The following is a 27880-nucleotide window of genomic DNA, read 5'->3' as shown; positions in this document are numbered from 1 at the left end:
CCCAGGGAGGTTGAGGCTGCAGTGAGCAGTTATTGCACCACTGCACTCCAGCCTGGACGACAGAGAGAGACCCTGTCTCTAAAATAAAATAAAAACAGTCTAGGTCTCTGAGAGGCATGGAATTACAAGGAGTCTCTGTGTCAGAAGACATCATTTTGAGTCTCAGCTGTCATTACTAGTGACCTTACCCAAGTTAGTAAACCTAACTCTCAGATTCCCCATCTGTAAAATTTGATCCATTTATTAGAACATTATTTTTAACCTAGGGTGATCCCGGGCCCAGGTTCTGGTGGGCTGCCGCACACATTGGCTAGGTGGCTCTGGTAGGTCACGCCCTGGCCGCTTCGCCTTCGAAGGGAGGGTGAGGACAGTCTCCGAGGCGGCGCTGCCGAGCCTCCCGGTGACCTGGAGGCCGCGGAGCCCGCAAGGACCCAGGGCCCCAGAACCTGGGGTGAGAAGGGCGGGCGTGCGCGCGCGGGGCGGGTCACGTGACGGCTCCAGGCCCGCGCGGGGCTGGGGCAGGGGCGGGGCCTGGCGCGCGCGGCCCTGCGGGTGACAGGCGGGCGGGAAGGGGCGGGGACTCGGGCGGGGCCGCCGGGGGGAGGAGGGCGGTGGGAGGGGAGGAGTGGAGATGGCGGCGGCAGCGGCTCAGGGGGGCGGGGGCGGGGAGCCCCGGAGAGCCGAGGGGGTCGGCCCGGGGGTCCCGGGGGAGGTGGAGATGGTGAAGGGGCAACCGTTCGACGTGGGCCCGCGCTACACGCAGTTGCAGTACATCGGCGAGGGCGCGTACGGCATGGTCAGGTGAGGGGGCGTTCCGGGGGAGGGGGCGTTCCGGGGGAGGGGGCGCCCTCAGGGGAGGGGGCTTCGCGGGAGAGGAGGGGGAGGCGCCGAGCGCTTTCCGGGACGTGGAGACGCGGAGCGTCCCGAGGAGGCAGGAGACTCGGGATGATCGGGAGCGTCCCAGGGAGGGGGCCCCTGAGTGCTTTCTGGGGGAGGGGGCGCTGCCTATGCCCTCAGGGGAGCGGGCTTGGAGGCTTTGAGTCTACCCTTCTGTAATGACGGGAGGGGCATCTGAGTGCATGTGGGGGCCCGCGGGGACCCTAGTGACACGGGGCAAGGCCCAGAGGATGAGTACTCTCGGGGAGGCGACATCCTTAGTGAAGAGGCAGTGGAGGGCCCGTTTTGGGGGACAGGGTGTCTTGGATTCCCCCTGTGAGGCAGTGCCAGGGAGCCTGGGGGAGAAGAACCGAGATCAGGGTGGGGCAGGGCTTTGGCCCCACCATCACCACCACCAGGGGCCCAGAGAGAGATGAGGGGGCCAGGAGTGCCACCTGCATGTTTTGGGAGGGGTCTGTGAGTGCCCCCGGCCCCACCGTGTGCTCTGGGCCTCTGTCCCTCTGGGACAGCCCCGCTGCCCGGATCCCTCACCCTGGGACCCTCCCCTGCCCTGTCCATTCTCTCCTGCCCCTCCCCTGGCTGCCACCTTCCCAGTATTTGCCCCATGGTGTGTCCCCAGCATCTGCACCCCCGGACCTGTCTTGGGTTAAGGAGCCTTTCCTGGGAATGGGGGCGAAGGGTTCAGGGCCAGTAGAATGGAAGGGGATTGAGGAGAGAGGAAGTCAGTGAGCGGTCAGTCTCTTCCTCTTTGTAAAGTCACCGAAGGGCCGCCTGGCTGGTCCCCAGCTTTCTCTCTGGAGATCCAGGCCTCCACAGCAGGAAGGAACCAGCATTGTTTATGATTTGACCAGAGCCAGCTCCTGCTTTCTCCCCTCCCTGCCAAGGCCTGGGTGGGGCCACTAGGCCCGGACTCCCCCTTTGTAAGGCCACAGCAGCAGCCTCTCTCCGGTCCCCTCAGCTCGGCCTATGACCACGTGCGCAAGACTCGCGTGGCCATCAAGAAGATCAGCCCCTTCGAGCATCAGACCTACTGCCAGCGCACGCTCCGGGAGATCCAGATCCTGCTGCGCTTCCGCCATGAGAATGTCATCGGCATCCGAGACATTCTGCGGGCGTCCACCCTGGAAGCCATGAGGGATGTGTATCCTTCACCTTGGCCAGTCGGCTGGTCAGGCACGGCCTCGCAGCTGGGCTGGGGACCCGTTGCTTGCTTTCTGTTTCCATCTTACCCACCACCCTCCAAAACAAACCCAGTAAAATAAACTTCCCGCAGAGGAGAAGCCACAGTGTAACAGGACTTGGAGACCTCTGATGAACCCAGGCCTGCAGCGGCTGGGCAGTATGGCCTTGAGCAAGTCGGTTCTCTGCTCTGTGCCCCAGTGGGGAGGGCTAGGCAGGATGGTCTCTATGGGAGTGGTGTCTTCTGACATTGGCAGTTCTGAGACATGACCCGGCCTCTGCCCACAGTCATTTCTTGCTAAGGAATGGATGATTCTTTCCTCTCTTTCCTCCTTCCCCAGACTGGAAGGGAGACAGGGAGAAAGAAAACTGTCAGCTGGACGTGGTGGCTCACGCCTGTAATCCCAATACTTTGGGAGGCTGAGGTGGGCGGATTACCTGAGGTCAGGAGTTAGAGACCAGCCTGGCCAACATGGTTAAACCCCATCTCTACTAAAAATACAAAAAAATTAGTGGGGCGTGGTGGCGGAAACCTGAAATCCCAGCTACTTGGGAGGCAGAGGCAGGAGAATCGCTTGAACCCAGGAGGCGGAGGTTGCAGTGAGCCAAGATTGTGCCACTGCACTCTAGCCTGGGTGACAGAGCGAGACTCTGTCTCAAAACTAAACAAAAACAAAAAACTGCCTTTCTTGAGGGCCTATTGTGTGTCAGGTACTATACATGCCCAATGCTTTTTTTTTTTGTATTACACCTCCCAACTACCCTATGAGATGGGCTTTTCAGCTTCATTTCAAAGATGAGGGGTGGAGTGCAATGGCTCACATCTGTAGTCCCAACACTTTGGGAGGCCAAGACCAGAGGATCACTGGAGGCCAGGAGTTCAAGACCAGCCTGGGAAGCATAGTGAGACCCCATCTCTACAAAAAATTTAAAAATTATTCAGGTTTGGTGGTGCATGACTATAGTCCCAGCTACTTGGGAGGCTGAGGCAAGAGGATGGCTTGAGCTTAGGAGTTCGAGGCTGCAGTGAGCTATGATTGTGCTACTGCACTCCAGCCTGGGGGACAGAGCGTGACCCTGTCAAAAAAAAAAAAAAAAAGATGAGGAAGCTAAGGCCCAGAAAACCTAAAATCAAGTGTTTCTGTTGCTGTCTCCTCCTCCCCTCCCCCAGATGGGAACTTGTCCTTCTTCTCGGGACTTCTCACTCAGAGCCACACCCTAATCACCTGTGGACTTGCACCTTGCCCAGGGAGGGACAGCCTAGCCTTGATCGTCCTCCCCCAATACTGCTGTCCTAGTTTGCTGTCCACTTCCTGTCTGGCTCTCCTTAGCAACTTATGACACCTGTCACTTCTTCCCTGCCCCACCCACCCACTCTCAGTCCCAGCCCTCCAGCCAAGAGCGGGGATTTGTACTGAGGTGTCTTGTACTGAGGTGTCTGCAACCCCCACCACAACTGTGGACAGGAAATCGTGCTCACCCCCAGCTTGCTGTGTGATGTGAAGCAAGTCACGGCGTCTCACTGGGCCTCCCCAGCCCTAAAACAGCAGGGCTGGTCCACATATTCTCTGAAGACCCTTTCAAGGCAGATTCTTGTTTTCTTTGTTTTTTGTTTTTGTTTGTTTGTTTGTTTTTACATGGAGTCTCCCTTTGTCACCCAGGCTGGAGTGCAGTGCCGAGATCTCGGCTCACTGCAACCTCCGCCTCCCGGGTTCATGCCATTCTCCTGCCTCAGCCTTCCAAGTAGCTGGGACTACAGGCGCCTGCCACCGTGCCCGGCTAATTTTTGTATTTTCAGTAGACACGGGGTTTCGCCCTATTGGCCAGGCTGGCTTCGAACTCCTAACCTCAGGTCATCAACCCACCTCGGCCTCCTGAAGAGCTGGGATTACAGGCGTGAGCCACCATGCCTGGCCTCAAGGCAGATTCTAAAAGACAGCCCTGACTTATTTTTCCAGAGACAAGCCAAATGGCATTTGTGGATTTATTTATTTATTTACGCATAAGCTTTGTTTTATCTTCAAATAGAAAAAGACATTTTACTCCTCCATCTTCTGAGGTATGGCCAAGCACTCTCCTTTGAGTGGGAGTGTGCTGTTGGGAGTGTCTCCTCATTTTTCTTGCACAAACCATTCCCATAAGGCAGGCATTTATTTTTAAGCAAACATTTATTGCATGCCAGATGGTGTTCATACATTATCTCATTTAACTCCCTCAACAGCCATGTGACTCAGGCATTGATATTAGTAATAATAGTTCATGTTTGCCTAGCACTCACAACTTGCCAAGCACTGGGCTGACAGCTTTACATGCGCCATCTCATCTAGTTTTCACAACCACCCTCAAAAGAACCATTATTTCATGGCCCACACCTGTAATTTCCAGCATTTTGGGAGGCTGAGGTAGAAGGAACACTTGAACCCATGAGTTCAAGACCTGCCTGGGCAACATAGCAAGAGCCCATCTCCACAAAAAGAAAACAAACAAAAAAACATTATTTCCCCTACATACCAGATGAGAAAGTTGAGGCACAGACAGGTTGAGATCCTAAAGCCAGTGAGTAGTAGAGAGGAGATTTCAGACATCCATGGGTTAACTCCAGAGTTGCTGCTCTTTTTGTAGTTTTTTTTTTTTTTTAATTTATTTATTTTTGAGACAGAGTCTCACTCTGTCATCCAGGCTGGAGTGCAGTGACACAATCTTGGCTCACTGCAACATCTGCCTCCTGGGTTCAAGTGATTCTCGTGCTGCAGCCTCCGGAGTAGATGGGATTACAGGCACATGCCGCTGTGCCCAGTTAATTTTGGTATTTTTAGTAGAGACAGGGTTTTGCCATGTTGCCCAGGCTGGTGGTCTCAAACTCCTGGCCTCAAGCAATCCTTCCGCCTCAGCCTCCCGAAGTGCTGGGATTACAGGCGTGAGCCACCACTCCTGGCCCAAGTTTCTGCTCTTAACTGTGAAGTTCTCCTGCCTCCCACAGTTTATAATTATCCCCTTTTCCCTGGTAGGGAAACAGGCCACAGAAGTGAAGCCCCCTTGCTCAGGATCAGCAACTGTGATGTGACAGAGGCTCAGAGCCCTGCCACTGGGTAATAGCAGCAGCTTGCCCAGCTGATGGTGCAGGTTGGCAGATCTATTGAGTCCCAGGGGCCCTGGCTGGAGGAGGTGTGCAGCCTCGCCTTCAGAGCCTGTTTTCCTTAACCAAGTGCCTCCTGCTGCCCCCTGCCCCGGGGGTCTCCGGAACCATCCTCAGCTACATTGTGCAGGACCTGATGGAGACTGACCTGTACAAGTTGCTGAAAAGCCAGCAGCTGAGCAATGACCATATCTGCTACTTCCTCTACCAGATCCTGCGGGGCCTCAAGTACATCCACTCCGCCAATGTGCTCCACCGAGATCTAAAGCCCTCCAACCTGCTCATCAACACCACCTGCGACCTTAAGGTCAGAGGGTTGGGCACCTGTCCCCTCCTCCCCCAGGGTCTGGGGCTTCCAGGTGACCAGTAGAAGAAGCCTTGGGCAGGAGAACATTGCAAGCAAGGGGAACAGTGGAGGCAAAGACAAGGAGGCGTGACTGCTTAGGCTGCAGAGGCCTTGAGCACCGAGCTTAGCAACTAGGTCTGATTCCAGATTTGCGATTTCGGCCTGGCCCGGATTGCCGATCCTGAGCATGACCACACTGGCTTCCTGACGGAGTATGTGGCTACACGCTGGTACCGGGCCCCAGAGATCATGCTGAACTCCAAGGTAGGAGGGGCTGCCCACTCCTGAAAGGAACGGACCAGTTCCCAGGAAGCCCTGGAGCTATCTCTGAGCCAGACACTGACCCCCATGACACAGGAATTCTACCCTTTGGGCCTTGGGCTCTGCAAGGAAGCTGAGCATTGATCCCTCCAGGCCTCTGCCTTCTGCCTGGTGTTGGATCTAACTTGGAGGTGGTGGCCTGGTGCAGACAACAGGACCCTGTTGAGGCTGGCCCAGGAGCTCACCACTTCCTCCTCTCCCCCAGGGCTATACCAAGTCCATCGACATCTGGTCTGTGGGCTGCATTCTAGCTGAGATGCTCTCTAACCGGCCCATCTTCCCTGGCAAGCACTACCTGGATCAGCTCAACCACATTCTGGGTGAGGGAGGCCCGGCTGGCTGAGTGGGGGATGATTAGCTTTTCCGAGGTGAGATTTCTCAAGAGTCCACATCAGGGATACCGCCATGTGTGGGGTGCCTCCAGCAGCTCATGGTATCTCAATGAAGTATAGATATTACCCCATTGGATAGATGGGAAAAGCAAGGCTAAGTCCCACACCTAAGGAGGCACCAGACCTAGGATTTGAGCCTTGGTCTGCCTGAATCCAGCCCCCTTGCTCTGCACCACCATGCTAATGACTAGGAGGTGACTGAGGGATTGGCATGGGTTGCTGGGCTGGGGGGTCTTGTTCTTGCTTTGTTGCCTGTTCTGTTCCCAGAAAGAAAGAGGTGATCATTTACCAAGTCACCTTCTTATCCACAGGCATCCTGGGCTCCCCATCCCAGGAGGACCTGAATTGCATCATCAACATGAAGGCCCGAAACTACCTACAGTCTCTGCCCTCCAAGACCAAGGTGGCTTGGGCCAAGCTTTTCCCCAAGTCAGACTCCAAAGGTTCGAGAGATATGAGGGCGGGTGTGGGATAAACCCTGGGTGTCGTGGAGGGTGTGTGAGCCTGTGTGAGACAGGCAAAGCAATGCTTCTGGGAGCTCCTCCAGTCTTCCCTGTGACCTCTGACTCCTGCCCTTCCATAGCCCTTGATCTGCTGGACCGGATGTTAACCTTTAACCCCAATAAACGGATCACAGTGGAGGAAGCGCTGGCTCACCCCTACCTGGAGCAGTACTATGACCCGACGGATGAGGTGGGCCAGTCCCCAGCAGCAGTGGGGCCGGGGGCATGGGGGCACGTAGGTATCCCCCATGCCAGGCCTGAGCCTTGCTGTCTCTGCCACCCCAGCCAGTGGCCGAGGAGCCCTTCACCTTCGCCATGGAGCTGGATGACCTACCTAAGGAGCGGCTGAAGGAGCTCATCTTCCAGGAGACAGCACGCTTCCAGCCCGGAGTGCTGGAGGCCCCCTAGCCCAGACAAACATCCCTGCACCCTGGGGCCTGGTGAGTGTCCCCATGGCCCACACGCAGACACCCTGATACTAAATATCTGTATATCTATATCTATATCTATATCTATATTGATCTGTACGTGCCTCCATACAGCAGCAAGCTTACCCCGCACCCATGGTCAATGTGTCTGGTGACAACAGCAGTGTCCAGGGGGCTGGGTGCAGTGGCTCATGCCTGGAATCCCAGCACTTTGGGAGACTGAGACTGAGATGAGTGGATCACCTGAGGGTCAGGACTTTCAGACCAGCCTGGCCTGCATGGTGAAATCCCATCTATGCTAAAAATACAAAAATTAGCCGGGCACAGTGGGTCACTCTGGTAATCCCAGCACTTTGAGAGGCTGAGGCAAGTGGATCACCTGAGGTCAGGAGTTCGAGACTAGCCTGGCCAACATGGTGAAACCCTGTCTCTACTAAAAACACAAAAATTAGCCGGGCACGTAGGCATGCGCTTCTAGTCTCAGCTACTCAGGAGGCTGTGGTGGGAGGACTGCTTGAACCCGGGAGGCAGAGGTTGCACCACTGTACTCCAGCCTGGGCAACAGTGAGACTCTGTCTCAAAAAAAAAAAAAAAAAAAAAAGGGCTGGGCACAGTGGCTCATGCCTGTAATCCCAGCACTTTGGGAGGCCGAGGTGGGTGGATCACAAGGTCAAGAGTTCAAGACCAGCTTGGCCAACATGGTGAAACCCCGTCTCTACTGTAAAGAATACGAAAATTAGCTGGGTGTGGTGGCACATGCCTATAATCCCAGCTACTCGGGAGGCTGAGGCAGGAGAATTGCTTGAACCCAGGAGGCAGAGGTTGCAGTGAGCCGAGATCGCACCACTGCACTCCAGCCTGGACTACAGAGCAAGACTCCATCTAAAAAAAAAAAAAAAAAAAAAAATGCCCAAGGGCTGCCCAGACTCGTGGCCCACCCAGTCCTCTAGCCCCAAATGTCTCTGCCTGTCAACACCGTGCATCCTCCAGCCCCAGAAGCCATTCTAGTCTCCTTCTGGGAACAGAACTGGCAAAGAGGCAAGAGGTCACTGAGGGCCTCTGTCACCCAGGTGAGGACCCGAGTCAGGCTTCAGCTCTGGGTGTGGCAGAAGCAGGTGGGGCCGTGATTGCTTTGGGAGGGGCCCAGCAGCGCCCAGCCTGACCCAGATTGCCAGGCCTCCTCACACCTGCTGCCAGATCAGCAGTTCACATAGCTGTGGGGACCCCGCTGGGCCTGCCCCCACCCACGCTGCCTCCTTGCCTCTTCCAGTCTCTTCCTGTCTTCAGCCAGGTGTGGCCTGATAAGAAGAAGGCATGCACACCTGGGCTCAAATTCAGCTGTGCCACTTAGTAAGTGCTGTGTGATATTGGGCAAGGCACCTCACCTCTCTGCGCCTCAGTTTCCTGGAGTCAGTTCTATTTATCTTTTTTTGGTTTTGTTTTTTTGAGACAGTGTCTCACCCTGTCACCCAGGCTGGAATGCAGTGGTGCAGTCATAGCTCACTGCAGCCTCAAAACTCCTGGGTGCAAGGGATCCTCCCAGCTAGCTGGACGAGCCATTGCAACTGGCTAATTTTTTTTTTTTTTTTGTAGAGCTAGGGTCTTGTTATGTGTTGCCCAGGCCAGTCTCAAACTCCTGGGCTCCAGTGACCCACCCACCTCGGCTTCTCAAAGTGCTGGGATTATAGGCGTGAGCCACTGCGCCTGGCCGAGACAGTTCTAATAATGAAAGCATAAAGCCCTAAGCATTGTTCTAAGAGGTTTACATGTATTAATTCCTTTAATCTTACAGCAGTACCTCAAGCTAGGTACTATTATTATCTCCATTTACAGATAAAGAAACTGAGACCCAGACTATCCAGCTATGAGGGTGAAATAAGAGATGCTGAGGTCAGGGCTCCAGCGGGTCTGCCCCGGGGGGTGCTAACGACTCCTCTTCTGCCTGCTTCTCTCTTTAGGACCTGCCTCCTGCCTGCCCCTCTCCCGCCGGACTGTTAGAAAATGGACACTGTGCCCAGCCCAGACCTTGGCAGCCCAGGCCAGGGTGGAGCATGGGCCTGGCCACCTCTCTCCTTTGCTGAGGCCTCCAGCTTCAGGCAGGCCAAGGTCTCCTCCTCCCCACCCGCCCTCCCCACGGGGCCTTGGGGGCTCAGGTGGCCCCAGTTCAATCTCCCACTGCTGCTGCTGCGCCCTTACCTTCCCCAGCGTCCCAGTCTCTGGCAGTTCTGGAATGGAAGGGCTCTGGCTGCCCCAACCTGCTGAAGGGCAGAGGTGGAGGGTGGGGGGCGCTGAGTAGGGACTCAGGGCCATGCCTGCCCCCCCATCTCATTCAAACCCCACCCTAGTTTCCCTGAAGGAACATTCCTTAGTCTCAAGGGCTAGCATCCCTGAAGAGCCGGGCCGGGCCGAAACCCCTCCCCGTCAAAGCTGTCACTTCGAGTGCCCTCGCTGCTTCTGTGTGTGGTGAGCGGAAGTGGAGCTGGGGGCGTGGAGAGCCTGGCACCCCTGCCGCCTCCCTGACCCGTCTAATATATAAATATAGAGATGTGTCTATGGCTGACCCTGGCTCTGTCTGTGTTCGCGACACCCCCGCCCTGCCCTGTGCGGCTCTGAGGACGGACTCCTGCAGCCCAGCTGCTGCTTGACTTGGGCTTTCAGGGGCCTGGTGCCCTTCACTGCCAGCCCAGGGCTGGGCACGGGGCTCTGGAGAGCTCCAGACTCCTAGAAAGAAGGGGGTCAGTTTTCCCCTCAGTCACTGTCCTGTTCTCTCGCTAATGGCTTCCTAACTGGCTGGGGGTGATTTGGGGTGACTCAGGAGCACCCTACACACCCCTGGATCCTCTGAAATGGCAAGGGGTAGGCATGTTGGATGCTCTGGCTACAAGCACCAGTGAGGGGAGGTCCTAACAGTCCTGGGTGGTTTTTACTCCCCCCATGTGGCCCAGGACAGGGGCCTGCTGGGGTCTGGGAAGAGCCTGGGGATATGAGGGCCAGGGCTACTTGCCTCACCTCCTGACACTACCCCGGCTTCAGCCGAACCCTGCAGCTTGGCTCCAAGCCAGCCCAGCGGCAGGCTCAGCAGGTCCCAGGGGTGTGGCAGTGGCCAGTACTAGAGCCGGCCCACACCGGCTAGGCAGGCAGCACAGTCCCCTGGACGGCTGAGCGTGCAGCTGCGGGAGCTTCTGTGGGAGTAGAGTCATGAGCGTTTTGCTGTACTATGCCCTCCCTGCCCTGGGCAGCTATGCCATGCTCTCCATCTTCTTCCTGCGCCGGCCTCACCTGCTGCACACGCCCCGGGCTCCCACCTTCCGCATCCGCCTGGGGGCCCACCGAGGAGGTGAGCTGGGTAGGGGTGAGAACAGGCGCCAAAGTGGACAGCACAGAGGGGTAGGTCCAAGGGGGCATGCTAGAAACAGGGCAGGGACCAAGAAAGGAGAGCGAAGTGGCAGGGCAGGGCGTGGACGAGGAAGAAGACGCTGGTGCAGCCTGGGCTGGCTGGGGAGGTGAGGCCAGAGGGAGGATGGAGCCCAGAGAGGGAATGTGGCTGATGAGGTCAAGCCAGGCCCCTAGACCCCAAGCCCCAGGGGCCCACTCCAGTGCCCCCCACAGGATCTGGAGAGCTGCTGGAGAACACCATGGAGGCCATGGAGAAGTGAGTGTATCTGCCCCTGCCCAGGCTACCATGTGAGGGTGTGCAGGTCATGGACTGCATCACAGCAAGGGACGCCATTCACTTCCTAGCTGGGTGACTGGCACCCCCTGGAGGTGGCCTGCACATCCCACCGTGAACTCTGCTCTCACATTCCCGGCCACCTCCCCGCCACCATGCCCCTCATCCCAGTCCCCTACCCCAGCCCCCCGCTGACCTTCACCCCCACAGCTCCATGGCCCAGCGCTCGGACCTCCTGGAGCTCGACTGTCAGCTAACACGGGACAGAGTGGTGGTGGTGTCACACGATGAGAACCTGTGCCGCCAGTCGGGCCTGAACAGGGATGTGAGCAGCCTGGACTTCGAGGTGGGCCCTGCCCTGACACCCCAACCCCCACCCTGAGAGTCGCCATGCCCAATGCGAGCGTCTAGTGACATCCTTCCTGTCCTCCCCAGGACCTGCCCCTCTACAAGGAGAAGCTGGAGGTTTACTTCTCTCCAGGTGAGAGCAAGGGCTTCAAGCCCTGCCTGGGCCATGCCCGCCTTCCCTGGACCTCCGCCTTGGCTTCCCTCTGACCCCTCTTCCCACACCACCCCCAGGCCACTTTGCTCACGGGTCAGACCGGCGCATGGTTCGTCTGGAGGACCTGTTCCAGAGGTTTCCAAGGACACCCATGAGCGTGGAGATCAAAGAGAAGAACGAAGAGCTCATCCGTGAGGTGGTGCTGCAGGCAGGGCTAGGGCGGCCACCGGGGGCGGAAGAGAGGCCTGGCTCTCCGTTCACCTCCTTCTCCTCCTCCCAGATAGCAGGCTTGGTGAGACGCTATGACCGTAATGAAATCACCATCTGGGCCTCGGAGAAGAGCTCGGTCATGAAGAAATGCAAGGCTGCCGTGAGTCCCCCCCGCCCCGCCCCCGTCCTCTTCCTCCTCCAGGGGCCCCTCCTTCCCAGAGCTGGAGCCCACCCAGCATGGGGACCTGAGCTAGAGGGGTCTAGGAGAGTTCCCAGTGGCGTGGCGGTGGCAATGAGAAGGGTGTGAACTCAGGCCTCGAACACAGAGCCAAGATGTGACTTTTGTTTTTTTTCTTTTTTGAAACACAGTCTCTCTCTGTCGCCCAGGCTGGAGTGCAGTGGTGCGACCTCGGCTCACTGCAACCTGTGCCTCCTGGGTTCAAGCGATTCTCATGCTTCAGCCTCCCAAGTAGCTGGGATTACAGGTGCCTGCCACCACGCCCAGCTAATTTTTGTATTTTTAGTAGAGATGGGGTTTCACCATGTTAGCCAGGCTGGTCTTGAACTCCTGATCTCAGGTGATCCACCTGCCTCAGCCTCCCAAAGTGCTGAGGTTACAGGCATGAGCCACCACACCCAGCCCCAAGATGTGACTTGGATCCTGCAGGTAGTAGGGCCTCCGGAATGCCCACCACGGATCCCCTGCAGCTCATGCCTCCTCTCTGCTTCCCCAGAGCAGACAGATTCTCATGCCTCTCCTTGCCTCCCCAGAACCCTGAGATGCCCCTGTCCTTCACAATAAGGCAAGGATTCTGGGTGCTGCTTTCCTACTACCTGGGGCTGCTGCCCTTCATTCCAATCCCTGAGAAGTTCTTCTTCTGCTTCCTGCCCAACATCATCAACAGGTACCAGTGGTGGGCGGACCTCAGAAAAACGCCCCACTGCTTAGGGTCTCTGTGGAGAAGGAGCCCAGATCTTCCCAGCTCCCCAGCTCCGCTCAGAGATAACCCCCGAAGGTCTTTTAAGGACAGTGGTTCTTACCCAGCATTCACGAATACTAATGGAATTGTGAACACCCTGAAATTCTGTGCATATATGGAGTTTTAGGATAGAGGGGTCATTTATCCATCTCAGTCCATCTAGCATATTTTATTGAATGTCTACTCTGTCCCAGGTGCAGTTATAATGTGTAAATAAGACCAATGAGGGTGGGGAGAAGTTCTTGGTGAGCTTACAGTCTGGCTGGGGAGACATTCGTTCATTAATTATAGCACGGCTGTCTCAGACCCTCAGCAGGAAAAGGCAAGTCAGTGTTCTGCAGGAAGGCAGGGGTTAACAAAGTAACAGCTGGGGAAAGGATTAGGAATTTGGATACTTAAGCCTGGTCCCTCCCTTTGCTTTAGTTTTTTTTTTTTTTTTTTTTTTTGAGACAGAGTCTTGCTCAGGCTGGAATGCAGTGGCCGGATCATGACTCACTGCAGCCTCGACCTCCTGGGCTCAGGAGATCCTCCTGCCTCAGCCTCCTGAGTAGCTGGGAGTATAGGCGTGCAACACTGCTAATTGTTAAAATATTTGTAGAGACAAGGCTAATTGTAAATAGGCTAATTATTAAATTATTTGTAGAAATAAGGTCTCACTATGTTGACCAGGCTGCTCTTGAACTCCTCAGCTCAAGCGAGCCTCCCACCTCGGTCTCCCAAAGTGCTGGTATTACATACCTGAGCCCCTAGGCCCGGACTCCCTTTGCTTTCTGACAGCTTCTCTGTGGTAGTCCCAGAGCTCTCTGCTCCCCTCTGTTGTCCAGAAGGAAGTCCCACTCAGCCCCCACAATCCCTTGCTACAAAGAGATCAATGATATTTCTGTACCACCTTTTTATACAGGATTTTTTTGTTTTGTTTTTTTGAGGAGTCTCCCTCTGTTGCCCAGGCTGCAGTGCAGTGGCGTGATCTCAGCTCACTGCAAGCTCTGCCTCCCTGGTTCACGCCATTCTCCTGCTTCAGCCTCCCGAGTAGCTGGGACTACAGGCACCCGCCTCCACACCCGGCTAATTTTTTTGTATTTTTAGTAGGGACTGGGTTTCACCGTATTAGCCAGGATGGTAATCTCCTGACCTCATGATCCGCCTGCCTTGGCCTCCCAAAGTGCTGGGATTACAGGCGTGAGCCACTGCGCCCGGCCTTATACAAGATTTATAAAGTGTTTTAACATATTTTGGGTTGACTTTTACCTTGCAGCATCCCCAGGAGGTATAAGAATCGTGACTCCCATGGTACCCTAGAGAATCTGAGGCCCAGAGAGGTTCTGTAATTTGCCCAAGGACACACAGCTGGAAATCCAGAGCTTAGGTTTTCCCTGGGTCTGACTCCAAAGCCTGCCCTAGGACACTATAAAGGGCCTCTAAAGTCATCCCTGGAGTGGGATAACTAGGGCTCGTCCCACTAAGTGCTGTCTGGTCTCAAGAAGCTGGCCAGCGGGCACAGTGACTCACGAGGTTTTGGGGTTTTTTTTGTTTTTGTTTTTTGTTTTCGAGAAGGAGTCTCGCTCTGTGGCCCAGGCTGGAGTGCAGTAGCGCGATCTTGGCTCACTGAAACCTCTACCTCCTGGGTTCAAGCAATTCTCTTGCCTCAGCCTCCCAAGTGGCTGGGACTACAGGGCCTGCCACCACGCCCGGCTAATTTTTGTATTTTTAGTAGAGACGGCGTTTCACCATGTTGGCCACGCTGGTCTCCTCCCACCTCAGCCTCTCAAAGTGCTGGGATTACAGGTGTGAGCCACCACACTTGGCCGGCTCACGCTTATTATCCTGGCACTTTGGGAGGCTGAAGCGGGGTGATTGCTTGGGTCCAGGAGGTCAAGACCAGCCTGGGCAACATAGTGAGACATGTCTCTACAAAAATTTTTTAATGGCCGGGCGCAGTGGCTCACGCCTATAATCCCAGCATTTTAGGAGGCCAAGGCGGGTGGATCACAAGGTCAGGAGATCGAAACCATCCTGGCGAACACAGTGAAACCCCATCTCTACTAAAAATACAAAAAAATAGCCGGGCGTGGTGGCGGGCACCTGTAGTCCCAGCTACTCGGGAGGCTGAGGCAGGAGAATGGTGTGAACCCGGGAGGCAGAGCTTGCAGTGAGCTGTGATCGCACTACGGCACTCCAGCCTGGGCGACAGAGCAAGACTCTGTCTCAAAAAGAAATTTTTTTTAATTTAAATTAATAATAAGATAAATAGATAAATAAGAAGCTGGCCAGGCCCAACCAGGAGGGCCTGCAGCCTGGGTGTCCAGCTTTGGAACCGAGCCAGGCCCTGGCCCAGCCCCACCACCGCTCTGCTTTGGGCCTGGCAAGTCCTTTTCGTTCTCTAAGGCCCAGACTCCTTATCTGGTGAATGGTGACTGGAGGGCCACACCCTCAAAGTGTGGTGGTCAGAGTAGGCTCTCTGAACAATGGGTGAATTGTTCACTGGGGCAACTACAAAGGTTATTCTGGGGGATTCTTGGGGGTGGGAGGGCAGCGCTACCCTGGTTGAGGGGGGCACTACCACCCCACCCCACCTCTGGGACAGGGGAGACCCTAGGAGCTAACCCCCACTTCCTTCTCTCTGCAGGACCTATTTCCCATTTTCCTGCTCTTGCCTGAACCAGCTGTTGGCTGTGGTTTCGAAATGGTGAGGTGGGCAAGATGGCTGGGTGGAATGTCCCCATAGAGACCTACTGCTGCCCTTCTCCCGGGTCCCCTCTCATCATCACCTCCCACGTCCCCACCCCACCCCCAGGCTGATCATGAGGAAGAGTCTGATCCGACACTTGGAGGAGCGAGGGGTGCAGGTGAGACCTTGACCACCACTTCCACCGCACACAGACCTGGCAGCAGGGTTCCGGTCCCACTCTGCTGCCAACTAGCTGCATCGCTCGGGCAGGTGACCTCACCTGAGTCTCAGTTTCTACGTCCCTAAAATGGGAAAATGGTATATTTAACTCTCTGGATACACACACACACAAACACACACAATTTTCTTTCTTTTTTTTTTTTTTTTTGAGACAGAGTCTCGCTCTGTCGCCCAGGCTGGAGTGCAGTGGCGCAATCTCGGCTCACTGCAAGCTCCGCCTCCCGGGTTCACGCCATTCTCCTGCCTCAGCCTCTCCGAGTAGCTGGGACTACAGGCGCCCACCACGACGCCCGGCTAATTTTTTGTATTTTTAGTAGAGACGGGGTCTTTTTTTTTTTTTTTGTGACAAGAGTCTCACTCTGTTGCCCAGGCTGGAGTGCAGTGGTGCAATCTCGGCTCACTGCAACCTCCACCTCCCGGGTTCAAGCGATTCTCCCGCTTCAGCCTCCTGAGTAGCTGGGACTATAGGTGCCTGCCACCATGCTTGGCTAATTTTTGTGTTTTTAGTAGAGACAGGGTTTCACCATGTTGGCCAGGCTGGTCTAGAACTCCTGGCCTCAAGTGATCCACCTGCCTCAGCCTCCCAAAGTCCTGGGATTACAAGTGTGAGCCACCGCGCCTGGCCACACACATATTTTCTTAACCTGACATTGCCAACATATGGATATGTAACTAGCACTTATTAAGGGCTTGATAAATGTTAGCCATTATGTTGACAACAATGATGTATCATGATCCCTGATGAGAGGGGGCTGGGGAAAGATGAGAGATGGGAGAAACCAAGCCCAGCCCACCCCCCTCTCCCCTAAGCATTGGCTTCGACAGATCATTTAATTAGTAAACGATCCTTGAGAATGTTCCAGGCACTATGGTACTAGGGGTGGGAGCTTCCCATCAAGGGTACAGGGAAGAAATGCCGTAGGCAGAGGCTGGGCACAGTGGCTCCCGCCTATAATCCCAGCCTTTTGAGAGGCCAAGGTGGGAGGATCACTTGCGCCCAGGAGTTTAAGACCAGCCTGGGCAACATACTGAGACCGTCGTCTCTACAAAAAATTTAAAAATTAGCCAAGCACAGTGGTTTACACCTGTACTCCCAGCCACTCAGGAGAGGAAAAAGCGTGAGAGCCAGAGACAGGGAGAGGGAGAAGGAGAGGGAGGGAAACAGGAAAAAGGAAAGGAAAAGGGAAAGGAAAGAAAAATGCAGAGGCCGGGTGCAGTAGCTCATGCCTGCAATCCCAGCACTTTGGGAGGCCAAGGCCAGCGGATCAACTAAGGTCAGGAGTTCGAGACCAGCCTGGCCAACATTGTGAAACCCCATCTCTACTAAAAATGTAAACATTAGCTGAGTATGGTGGCGCATGCCTAAAATCCCAGCTCTACTCGGGAGGCTCAAGCACGAGAATCGCTTGAACCCAGGAGCTGGAGGTTACAGTGAGCCGAGATCACGCCACTGCACTCCAGCCTGGGCGACAGAGCAAGACTGTCTCAAAAATAAATAAATAAATAAAATATTAACTGGGCATGGTCGTGCATGCCTGTAGTCCCAGCTAGTTAGGAGGCTGAGGTGGGAGGATCACTTGAGCCCAGGAGGTCAAGGCTACAGTTGGTTGTGATTACACCACTGCACTCCAGTGTTGGCAATACAGAGAGACCTCGTCTCATCTGTATTTTTAATAAAATAAAAAATTCCCATCTCCGCCTACCTCAGTGCCCACTCAAACGGGCAGGGAAGGGGCAGAGCTGCAGGAGCTGGGGCAGGTGGCAGCGGAACAGGGGGCTAGGGGAGGGTGGTGCTGGTAAGTGGTCAACAACTAGCTCTGAGAGAGGAACAAATGAAAGCCCTGATTTGAGGATTAATTTTCTTGGTTTCAATACTCCCATCTTGGCCAGTTTCAGGCTGCCGACATGAAGCCACTAAATGCAGAATGGGAAGAGATGCGTGGTGGAACCCCATCGTGTAGTATTTCCATCTTGCAGCCTCAACAGACTTAATCACTTCAAGAACACAGTAATAGGAAACTGATTAGCAAGAGATATGCTTTGAATATTTATTACTGGGTTTTTGTTTGTTTTGGGTTTTGTTTTGTTTTTTTTTTTTTTTTTGAGACAGAGTCTTGCTCTGTTGCCCAGGCTAGAGTGCAATGGCACGATCTCAGCTCACTGCAACCTCCACCTCCTGGGTTCAAGCGAGTCTCCTGCCTCAGCCTTCTGAGTAGCTGGGATTACAGGCACCCGCCACCACGCCCAGCTAATTTTTGTATTTTTAGTAGAGATGGGATTTCACCATGTTGGCCAGGCTGGTCTCGAACTCCTGACCTTAGTTGATCTGCCTGCCTCGGCCTCCCAAAGTGCTGGGATTACAGGCGTGAGCCACCACGCCTGGCCACTTGTTGTTTTAATAATTTATTTAGGGCCAGGTGCGGTGGCTCACACCTGTAATCCCAGCACTTTGGGAGGCCGAGCAGGTGGATCACAAGGTTAGGAGATCGAGACCATCCTGGCTAACACGGTGAAACCCCATCTCTACTAAAAACACAAAAATTAGCTGGGCGTGGTGGCGGGCATTTGTAGTCCCAGCTACTCGGGAGGCTGAGACAGGAGAATGGCGTGAACCCGGGAGGCAGAGCTTGCAGTGAGCCGAGTTCGTGCCACTGCACTCCAGCCTGGGCGACAGACCAAGACTCCGTCTCAAAAAATAAATAAATAAATAAAAATTATTTGTCAGTTTATATAATTTTTTTTTTTTCGAGACGAGGTCTTGTTCTATCGCCCAGGCTGGAGTGCAGTGGCGCAACCATAGCTGACTGCAGCCTTAGACTCCTCAAGCAATTCTTTCACCTCAGTCTTCCAAGTAGCTGGGAGCACAGGCACACGCCACCACACCGAGCTAATTTTTACAAAGTTTTTTGTAGAGATGAGGTCTCACTTGATCTTAAACACCTGGCCTCAACTCCTGCCTCGGTGTCCCAGAGTGTTGAGATTACAGGCGTGAGCCACTGCACCCAGGCTACGATTTAATTTTTAATAATGGCTGGGTTTAATAACCACTTTGCAAAATTCCTGAGAATTTAACAATCAGCTCCAGCCTACTGCTGCTGGGGAGTCTCCATAGAGGAGGAGGTGGGTCCCCACTGTCTGGATGTAAAATTGTTCAGAATCTACAGGCCCCCTCCCTCCCTGCTCAGGTGGTCTTTTGGTGCCTTAATGAAGAGTCGGATTTTGAAGCAGCCTTCAGCGTGGGAGCCACTGGCGTCATAACAGATTATCCCACAGCCCTGCGGCAATACCTGGACAACCATGGACCAGCTGCCCGGACCTCCTAAGTCCAGAAGCCTCAAGCTCTCCTGTTTCTCTTCCTGAAAAATAAATATTTGCCCTTCGATCACATAGTTGTGCTGAGGGTGAGGAGTAGAGGGGTGGGTCCTGAAGATATGAAGATGGCAGCTTAGGAGGGAACAGGCCAGCCCTGAGGCTGGAGCCTGGGGCCTTCAGGAGCCTGATGCACTGGTTCCACTACATTCCTGTCCTCGTGCCACACCCTGCCCCAGCCTGGCCTCCACTCTCCTCAGGAATGTCCCCTCACGGCCAACCCAGGTGTCCTGGCCCCCAGCCACTTGACAGCAACAGATAATTGTTCCATTTTCCTGAGGCCATCAACAGCCCAGGCACCGGGCAGGGAACTTGATCTCTTCCACGTCTTGCCCTGTGAGCTTCCTCCTCGGGCTGCAGAGGATGGGCCTGCGTGGGACAGCTGAGTTCACCCAGCCCCTCTGCTGCCCCCGCCATTCCAACCTTCTCCTCCCAGGTCTCCTTCTCCAGAAGCTCCCAGAATGCCTCTGCCATCTCCAGCCCCAGGGCCATATTCACTGAATGAACCACACATTCACATTTCAGGTATTTACTGAGCGCCTCCTCTAGACCAGGCCGGGCCCACTGCAGTGAGCAACGCAAGCCAAAGAACTGCAGACAGGTGTTGAAACAGACATGCCCTGAGATCAGACCTAACCCAGCCTGGAGCATAGGGGTGTTAGAAACAAGTGCTCAGTGTAGTCAAGAAAAACCAGCACTGAGACAGATTTCCCAGCAAGGCATCTTTACTTCAGAATGGTGCTACTTGCGTTGCTTGTAATGGCAAGAGCATCCCAAACAAAGGAGAGAAGGGCTTTTTCACCCTAATGCAGTTCCTGTTTCTGTGTCCTTTCCCCATTGTCTGGGGATGGACTGCACAATCTGAGCTGATCCCAACTGGCTAAGGTTTAAACTTTTCCAAACAGGGTAGACTGCCGAAAAAGAAGAAAAAGGGGGAGAAGTTTATGACCAGGAAGTTGAGTTTTTGAAAAGCTTAGCTGTCCCAACAATTTCCTCTCTTCTATTTGATACTTCTTCCTCTTCAAAAAATTTTAACAGGATTTGGCTTCGTTGTTCTTGATTATCCAGGAGCAAGAGCTTATCCAATTATGGAGGGAGAGAAGTGAGGGAGGTTAGTGAGGGCTGTTTCTATGAGCCTTTGAGTTAACCCACGAATACAAGGTATGATGCGGCAGCCCACAAGGATAAGTACACTTGTTACAATTGCAAGAGAGGTAAAGATTGAAGCCAGGAGTCCTTTCCATTTTCCAAACCACTTTTCCATGAGACCCATAAAAGGGTTATCTATTCCAGAATTTTCCGGCTAATTCATTTGCCAGGATGGTAAGGCCTTGTAAAGCTTTTGTGATGGTCCCATCGGCAGCTGTATTATTAGGGATAAAAGTACAACATTGGACTCAGATCATGACACAGACTCTGCCTTTTCCTGCCAATATCATGTCAAGGGCTAGTCTATTTTTCCAGGTCATCTGGCTGGTGGGGCCTAATTGTTCAGCTATTCCTTTGATGGCATCCCTGGTATAACTGACGAATCGCTGCTCATTGTAGTATATATAATTTATCCAGTCTACATTTTTATTTATAGCAGACCACCAGAACAAAATAGACTCGAACCCAGCGGCTATTTGGTTCCGAGCTTTAAATTCACTTGGTAAGCTCCCATGGGACCCCGCTACTGTCTATGTAAACATGGGGGTCAAAGGACCCTCGAGGGGCTTCTCTTTTTCTTCGGGTTACTTGCTTCCTGTCTGGTTGACGAAATGCCAAGGTGAAAGGGATGGCCAATTGGATTAGAGCAAAAGTGCCCGTCCAGTTGCTTGGCAGCGTACCCAGTAATAGTCCTCCACAATACCACCATACATCTGCTCAGGGATAGACAAGGGCCGGCTGATTGGTTAGCTCTTGAAAAGGTTTAGACTCCCATTAGATTTCCAAGGAATGTTAATTTGTCCCCCTGTTGTGGGAGACACAAGGTATAATTGGCATTGAGAGCTGGAAGTCGAATGGTCCTTGGGAGCTGACCCATAGGGCTCCTGATCTTTGGGAAACGTAGTGAAAGAGTGGTGCACGTCTTGTTTCCCCAGGCCGTGGGGTGCTGGAAGAGAGCTACCATACAGTCCATGCCTGGTTGGCTGGCCCATCTGAGTGGAAAGGGGACAATCTGGGTTTCTAGCCTGCCCGCTACACAAGTTAACAATTGCTTTTATTCAGGGTGCGAACAGAATATTTAATCCATTCCAGCCAGGCATTTGCATCTTGATACCTGGTCTCGATGGCTAGGGTTTGCTTTAAATCCTTGACTTCTACTGTAGCTACTTTGGTTTTGTCATTGGGTAAGAGGTGAGAAATGGTTTGATTTGGTGGGCTTGGGGAGGAGGAGACGGTAGGAGGTGGCGAAGGGTGAACAAAACATATTTCAAAGAAGCCTATAGGGTCCTTTCCAGTAACATTGGCTCCTAAGCCATAGAAGCAACCTAGAGTGGAGTTAGGGTTGGTGGAGGTAGGGGTAGTAATAGAGGTAAGTACTGGGTTGCACTGGTTGGATTGGCAATTATAAGGGTGGTTCCCTTGATAAAGTAGAGGCTGCTTCCTTCGGGTTTTATTAGTTTTTTTGCACACTAGGCAATTATCTGCCACCTGACTAGTGAGGGTATAGATTCCTATATACCCATAGGCTTTGAGGACTGTGTCACACATAGCTTGGGGACCCCAGTGAGTTCCCTGATGAAGCTGTGACAATATTTCCCTCATAAGAGGTTTAGACAGCATTTCCCTCCCGTCTGGTAATACCCACCTTCCCTCTGAGCTTTCCTTAGCTCCTATTCTTTTTAACTTTTCTTGGTCTGCATTGGAGAAGATGGGGATTGCGACTGGAGGGTAAGGTAAGGGGTCAGATGGAAAATGGGCGCCTCTCTGGAAGAGGCAGCTTGCTTGGCTACTTGATCTGTGAGGTTATTTCCCCGGCTTTCAAAAGATGGGTTTTTCTGATGTCCTGGGACATGGACCACCACTATTTCTTCTGGCAGTTGAAGATTTTCTAGTACTTGCATAATCAATTCTTTATAGACAAGGTCCTGGCCTTTACTATTAATGAGGCCTCGTTCAGTCCAGATCTTTCCAAAGGTATGGACTACTCCAAAAGCATACTTGGAGTCAGTGTAAATAGTTCCTTCCTGATTTTGCAGAGATTTTAAGGCCTGATTTAATGCAAAGAGTTCACATGTTTGAGTGAACCAGTTATTGGGCCATCTCCCTGACTCTACCTCCGTGAGGGTTTCCCCGTCAACTACAGAGTACCCGTTATGCCTTCTTCTTTCAGTTACCCGAGAGGAGCCGTCTACAAAGAGGTAATGCCCGGTTTGGAACAGGGTCTCACTTAGTCTGACTCTAGTTTGCTAACTGATCAGATCTAAACATTTATGCTCAGGTTCCTCCCGGTTAGGATTTCCTGTTAGGAAAACATCGGAGTTGAGCGAATTATCAGTGGTCAATGTTAAATCATCCCTCTCTAATAAGATAGCCTCAATTTTTTTTTTTTTTTTTTTTGTCGGGGGGAATGGCATCTCATTCTGTTGCCCAGGCTAAAGTGCAGTGGCTGATCTCGGCTCACTGCAACCTCTGCCTCCGGGGTTCAAGCAATTCTCCTGCCTCAGCCTCCCAACTAGCTGGGATTACAGGCATGCACCACCATGCCTGGCTAATTTTTTGTATTTTTAGTAGAGACGGGGTTTCACCATGCTGGGCACTCTGGTCTTCAACTCCTGACCTTGTGATCTGCCCGCCTTGGCCTCCCAAAGTGCTGGGATTACAGGCGTGAGCCACCACACCCACCCGATGGCCTCCTATTTTAAAATCCTTGAGTCAGTGAGCCATCTTCCTGCCTTCTGATTAAGAATGGTCCTAACTTGATGAAGGGTACATACAATGAGGCTTCCCCCAAAGGTTATTTTCCTGCTTGCTTCCGTTAGAAAGGCAGTTGCTGCTACAGATTGGGCACATTCGGGCCATCCGTGGGTTACTGGGTCAAGAACTTTTGACAGGAAGGCTATGAGCTGCCAGTGTCCTCTGTCTTTGGGTGAGTACCCCTAAAGCCACCCCCTTGTTTACACTGACAAAAAGGTGGAACGGCTAAGGAGGGCAAAGCTAGAACGGGGGCAGTTACAAGTATGTGTTTTAACTCTTCTACTTGTTGGACTTCCGATGGGGTCCAAAGAAGGGGGTCTGGTCCTTCTTGGGTGAGTTTTTGATATAGAGGTTTTGTTTATCAGGCATAAGAGTCAATCCATAGATGACAGTATCCAACTAATCCCAAGAATTTTCTAAGTTCCTGCTTTGTTTCAGGCAAAGGTAGAGATGTGACACCTTCAATTCGTTCAGGTACTATTTTCCTTTTGCCTTTACCGATTATGTGTCCTAGATATTTTACCTCAGGCTCTACAAACTGAATTTTACTCCTTGAGACCCGTAACACTTGTTCCCTTAGGAAATTCAGGAAGTTAATTGAAACTGTGGTTACGTGGTCCTTGCTATTTCCTGAAATGAGCAGGTCATCTGCGTATTCGAGTAGGCATATGGATGAAGGGAAAAGTTTTCTAGGACTTGTTCTAAAATTTGACCGAATAGATTTGGGGACTCTGTAAACTCCTGGGGTAGGACTGTCCACTGGTACTGCTGTTTTCGACCTAAGTGAGGGTCCTCCCACTCAAAAGCAAACGTGTCCCGGCTGTCTTCCGCTAAAGGGCAAACCCAAAAGGCATCTTTCTTTTTTTATTTTTTTATTTTTTATTTTATTTTATTTTTGAGACAGAGCCTGGCTCTGTCGCCAGGCTGGAGTGCAGTGGCACGATCTCGGCTCACTGGAACCTCCGCCTCCCGGGTTCAAGCAACTGTCTTGCCTCAGTCTCCTGAGTAGCTGGGATTATAGGTACATGCCACCACGCCCAGCTAATTTTTTTTTTTGTATTTTAGTAGAGATGGGGTTTTACCATGTTGCCCAGGCTGGTCACAAACTCTTGAGCTCAGGCAATCTGCCCACCTCGGCCTCCCAAAGTGCTAGGACTACAGGTGTGAGCCACCATGCCCAGCTGGCATCTTTCAAATCTATCATTGTAAACCATTGGTGATCGTGTGGGATTTTGCTGATAATGGTGTAAGGGTTGGGAACAACAGGGTGGGTAGTTTGAGCTGTTTGATTAACAGCCCAGAGGTCTTCTACTAGCCGGTATGACCCATCTGACTCTTACAGGCAATATTGGAGTGTTGTAAGGGGACATACAGGGTTCAAGGAGTCCGCCATGGACGAGGCCCTCAATTATAGGTTTTAGAGCCATTCTAGCTTCTAAGGGAATAGGGTATCGTTTTCTCCTTACCACTTCCCTGGGAATTTTTAAATAAATAAATAAATAAATAAATCTGACAGTGGAACCCAAATCAAAGTTAATCACTTCCTTTTTTTTTTTTTGAGACAGAGTCTTGCTCTGTCTCTCAGGCTGGAGTGCAATGGCGTGATCTCGGCTCACTGCAAGCTCCACCTGCCGGGTTCACGCCATTTTCCTGCCTCAGCCTCCTGAGTAGCTGGCACTACAGGCGCCCACCACCACGCCCAGCTAATTTTTTGTATTTTTTTAGTAGAGACAGGGTTTCACCATGTTAGCCAGGATGGTCTCAATCTCCTGACCTCGTGATCCACCCACTTCGGCTCCCAAAATGCTGGGGTTACAGGCGTGAGCCACCGTGCCCAGCCTTTGGGCCTCTCTTAATTAAAAGTTCCTCTATGGAGCAGTCTTGCCAATTTTCTATCTTTTGTAATTTCTTTCTAATGTCCGGCCAACTGTTGGTGATAAAACAGAGCTTTAACATCTCTTGTCCAAGTGGGTCCTCTATGTCTAAGCCTGAATATTTTCTTTTTTTTTTTTTTTTTTGATTTTATATGTTTTCATATATTTTTCTTTTTTTTTTTTTTTGGATCAGTGATAATAACTCAATCCTCTATTTGACAAAGAAGAGGGAGAAGGAAGAGGAAGAAAAAGAAAGTGGGATAAAGGATCAGAAAGGGAGGAAAATAGAAAAAATTAGAGTATGACTCCAGGGTAGACCGGTTTTGTTGTCACTGAGTTGGTTGGTTGGTTTGTCTGCTGTATTTTTCATGCTTCGCCAAGTTGGCCAGACTGGTCTCGAACTCCTAGTCCCAAGTGATCAACCCGCCTCGCCCCCCAGAGTGCCGGGACCACAGGCGTGAGCCACCACTTCCAGCCCCCACATTGCCCCTGGCCTCCGTGGTAGACCTCCCAGACAGGGCGGCCAGGCAGAGACGCTCCTCACTTCTTCCCAGACAATAGGTGGCCGGGCAGAGGCGCTCCTCACTTCCCAGACGATGGGTGGCCGGGCAGAGGCACTCCTCACTTCTTCCCGGACGGGGTGGCCGGGCAGAGGCGCTCCTCACTTCCCAGACGATGGGTGGCCGGGCAGAGGCGCTCCTCACTTCTTCCCGGATGGGGCAGCCGGGCAGAGGCGCTCCTCACTTCCCAGACAGGGCGGCCGGGCAGAGGCGCTCCTCACTTCTTCCCGGAAGGGGTGGCTGGGCAGAGGCGCTCCTCACTTCTTCCCAGACGAGGCGGCCGGGCAGAGGCGCTCCTCACTTCCCAGATGGGGCGGCCGGGCAGAGGCGCTCCTCACCTCCCAGACGATAGGTGGCCGGGCAGAGGCGATCCTCACTTCCCAGACGATGGGTGGCCCGGCAGAGGCGCTCCTCACTTCCCAGACAATGGGTGGCCGGGCAGAGGCGCTCCTCACTTCCCAGACGGGGCGGCCGGGCAGAGGCACTCCTCACTTCCCAGACGATGGGTGGCCGGGCAGAGGCGCTCCTCACTTCCCAGACGGTGGGTGGTCGGGCAGAGGCGCTCCTCACTTCCCAGACGGGGCGGCCGGGCAGAGGCGCTCCTCACTTCCCAGACGGTGGGTGGTCGGGCAGAGGCTCTCCTCACTTCCCAGATGGGTCGGCCGGGCAGAGGCGCTCCTCACTTCTTCCCGGACGGGGCGGCCGGGCAGAGGCGCTCCTCACTTCTTCCCGGACGGGGCGCCCGGGCAGAGGCGCTCCTCACTTCTTCCAGGACGGGGCAGCCGGGCAGAGGCGCTCCTCACTTCTTCCCAGACGGGGCAGCCGGGCAGAGGCGCTCCTCACTTCCCAGATGGGGCGGCCGGGCAGAGACGCTCCTCACTTCTTCCCGGACGGGGCGGCCAGGCAGAGGCGCTCCTCACTTATTCCCGGACGGGGCGGCCGGGCAGAGGCGCTCCTCACCTCCCAGATGGGGCGGCCGGGCAGAGGCGCTCCTCACTTCCCAGACGATAGGTGGCCGGGCAGAGGCGATCCTCACTTCCCAGACGATGGGTGGCCGGGCAGAGGCGCTCCTCACTTCCCAGACGATGGGTGGCCGGGCAGAGGCACTCCTCACTTCCCAGATGGGGTGGCCGGGCAGAGGCGCTCCTCACTTCCCAGACGGGGTGGCCGGGCAGAGGCGCTCCTCACTTCCCAGACGATGGGTGGCCGGGCAGAGGTGCTCCTCACTTCCCAGATGGGGCGGCCGGGCAGAGGTGCTCCTCACTTCCCAGACGGGGCGGCCGGGCAGAGGCGCTCCTCACTTCCCAGACGGTGGGTGATCGGGCAGAGGCGCTCCTCACTTCCCAGACGGTGGGTGGTCGGGCAGAGGCGCTCCTCACTTCCCAGACAGGGCGGCCGGGCAGAGGCGCTCCCCACTTCTTCCCGGATGGGGCGGCCGGGCAGAGGCGCTCCTCACTTCTTCCCAGACGGGGCGGCCGGGCAGAGGCGCTCCTCACTTCCCAGACGGGGCGGCCGGGCAGAGGCGCTCCTCACCTCCCAGACGATGGGTGGCCGGGCAGAGGCGCTTCTCACCTCCCAGACGATGGGTGGCCGGGCAGAGGCGCTCCTCACCTCCCAGATGATGGGTGGCCGGGCAGAGGCACTCCTCACCTCCCAGACGATGGGTGGCCGGGCAGAGGCGCTCCTCACCTCCCAGACGGGGCGGCCGGGCAGAGGCGCTCCTCACTTTCCAGACGACGGGTGGCCGGGCAGAGGCGCTCCTCACCTCCCAGACGATGGGTGGCTGGGCAGAGGCGCCCCTCACCTCCCAGACGATGGGTGGCCGGGCAGAGGCGCTCCTCACCTCCCAGACGGGGCGGCCGGGCAGAGGCGCTCCTCACTTCTTCCCGGACGGGGCGGCCGGGCAGAGGCGCTCCTCACTTCTTCCCGGAGGGGGCGGCCGGGCAGAGGCGCTCCTCACCTCTACCCGGAGGGGGCGGCCGGGCAGAGGCGCTCCTCACTTCTTCCCGGACGGGGCGGCCGGGCAGAGGCGCTCCTCACTTCCCAGACGATGGGTGGCCGGGCAGAGGTGCTCCTCACTTCCCAGATGGGGCGGCCGGGCAGAGGCGCTCCTCACTTCCCAGACGGTGGGTGGTCGGGCAGAGGCGCTCCTCACTTCCCAGACGGTGGGTGGTCGGGCAGAGGCGCTCCTCACTTCCCAGACGGGGCGGCCGGGCAGAGGCGCTCCTCACTTCTTCCCGGACGGGGCGCCCAGGCAGAGGCGCTCCTCACTTCTTCCCGGACGGGGCGGCCGGGCAGAGGCGCTCCTCACTTCTTCCCGGACGGGGCGGCCGGGCAGAGGCGCTCCTCACTTCTTCCCGGACGGGGCAGCCGGGCAGAGGCGCTCCTCACCTCCCAGATGGGGCGGCCGGGCAGAGGCGCTCCTCACTTCCCAGACGATAGGTGGCCGGGCAGAGGCGATCCTCACTTCCCAGACGATGGGTGGCCGGGCAGAGGCGCTCCTCACTTCCCAGACGATGGGTGGCCGGGCAGAGGCGCTCCTCACTTCCCAGATGGGGTGGCCGGGCAGAGGCGCTCCTCACTTCCCAGACGGGGTGGCCGGGCAGAGGCGCTCCTCACTTCCCAGACGATGGGTGGCCGGGCAGAGGTGCTCCTCACTTCCCAGATGGGGCGGCCGGGCAGAGGTGCTCCTCACTTCCCAG

The 27880-nt window shown here is 54.6% G+C and overlaps 2 protein-coding genes across 4 annotated transcripts; both read left to right on the top strand.

Moving 5' to 3' along the window:
• The first annotated feature begins 606 nt into the window (after positions 1-606).
• MAPK3 (mitogen-activated protein kinase 3) lies at positions 607-9762 on the top strand. 2 transcript variants are annotated; one of them, XM_055297624.2, is made up of 9 exons: positions 609-801; positions 1856-2038; positions 5330-5519; positions 5706-5822; positions 6085-6199; positions 6583-6714; positions 6855-6964; positions 7060-7214; positions 9161-9762. In XM_055297624.2, exons 1-8 carry the CDS (start codon positions 632-634, stop codon positions 7180-7182), a joined length of 1140 nt encoding a protein of 379 aa, XP_055153599.1. In that variant the 5' UTR covers positions 609-631; the 3' UTR covers positions 7183-7214; positions 9161-9762. The 2 variants fall into 2 exon arrangements, with proteins under 2 accessions (XP_055153602.1, XP_055153599.1); XM_055297627.2 differs by lacking the exon at positions 6583-6714 and having other exon boundaries at positions 607-801.
• A 150-nt stretch (positions 9763-9912) lies between these two features.
• GDPD3 (glycerophosphodiester phosphodiesterase domain containing 3) lies at positions 9913-18859 on the top strand. 2 transcript variants are annotated; one of them, XR_010114233.1, is made up of 10 exons: positions 9913-10539; positions 10812-10854; positions 11083-11218; positions 11308-11353; positions 11452-11570; positions 11655-11744; positions 12356-12489; positions 15191-15255; positions 15359-15410; positions 18658-18671. XR_010114233.1 is itself a non-coding variant. In XM_055297628.2 (10 exons), the coding sequence occupies exons 1-10, from the start codon at positions 10401-10403 to the stop codon at positions 18793-18795; spliced, it is 957 nt and encodes a 318-aa protein (XP_055153603.1). In that variant the 5' UTR covers positions 9913-10400; the 3' UTR covers positions 18796-18859. The 2 variants fall into 2 exon arrangements, 1 of the variants encoding a protein (XP_055153603.1); XM_055297628.2 differs by having other exon boundaries at positions 15191-15250; positions 18658-18859.
• The last annotated feature ends 9021 nt before the right edge of the window (positions 18860-27880 follow it).

This window comes from Symphalangus syndactylus, chromosome 11 (genome assembly GCF_028878055.3).
Source record: "Symphalangus syndactylus isolate Jambi chromosome 11, NHGRI_mSymSyn1-v2.1_pri, whole genome shotgun sequence".
Lineage (NCBI taxonomy): Eukaryota > Metazoa > Chordata > Mammalia > Primates > Hylobatidae > Symphalangus > Symphalangus syndactylus.
The sequence above is the reverse complement of the archived record's forward strand: the minus strand, read 5'-3'. Positions and strand labels throughout refer to the sequence as shown.

What these genes read in the sequence shown, in the direction of transcription:
- MAPK3 (XM_055297624.2), top strand. Translation starts at nt 632, where the DNA reads ATGGCGGCGGCAGCGGCTCAGGGGGGCGGGGGCGGGGAGCCCCGGAGA. An exon ending in TCAGCTCAACCACATTCTGG is followed by an intron (nt 6,200 to 6,582) that starts GTGAGGGAGGCC and finishes TCTTATCCACAG; the next exon opens with GCATCCTGGGCTCCCCATCC. An exon ending in CCCCAAGTCAGACTCCAAAG is followed by an intron (nt 6,715 to 6,854) that starts GTTCGAGAGATA and finishes GCCCTTCCATAG; the next exon opens with CCCTTGATCTGCTGGACCGG.
- GDPD3 (XM_055297628.2), top strand. Translation starts at nt 10,401, where the DNA reads ATGAGCGTTTTGCTGTACTATGCCCTCCCTGCCCTGGGCAGCTATGCC. An exon ending in TGAGCAGCCTGGACTTCGAG is followed by an intron (nt 11,219 to 11,307) that starts GTGGGCCCTGCC and finishes TGTCCTCCCCAG; the next exon opens with GACCTGCCCCTCTACAAGGA. An exon ending in TTGGCTGTGGTTTCGAAATG is followed by an intron (nt 15,251 to 15,358) that starts GTGAGGTGGGCA and finishes CCCCACCCCCAG; the next exon opens with GCTGATCATGAGGAAGAGTC.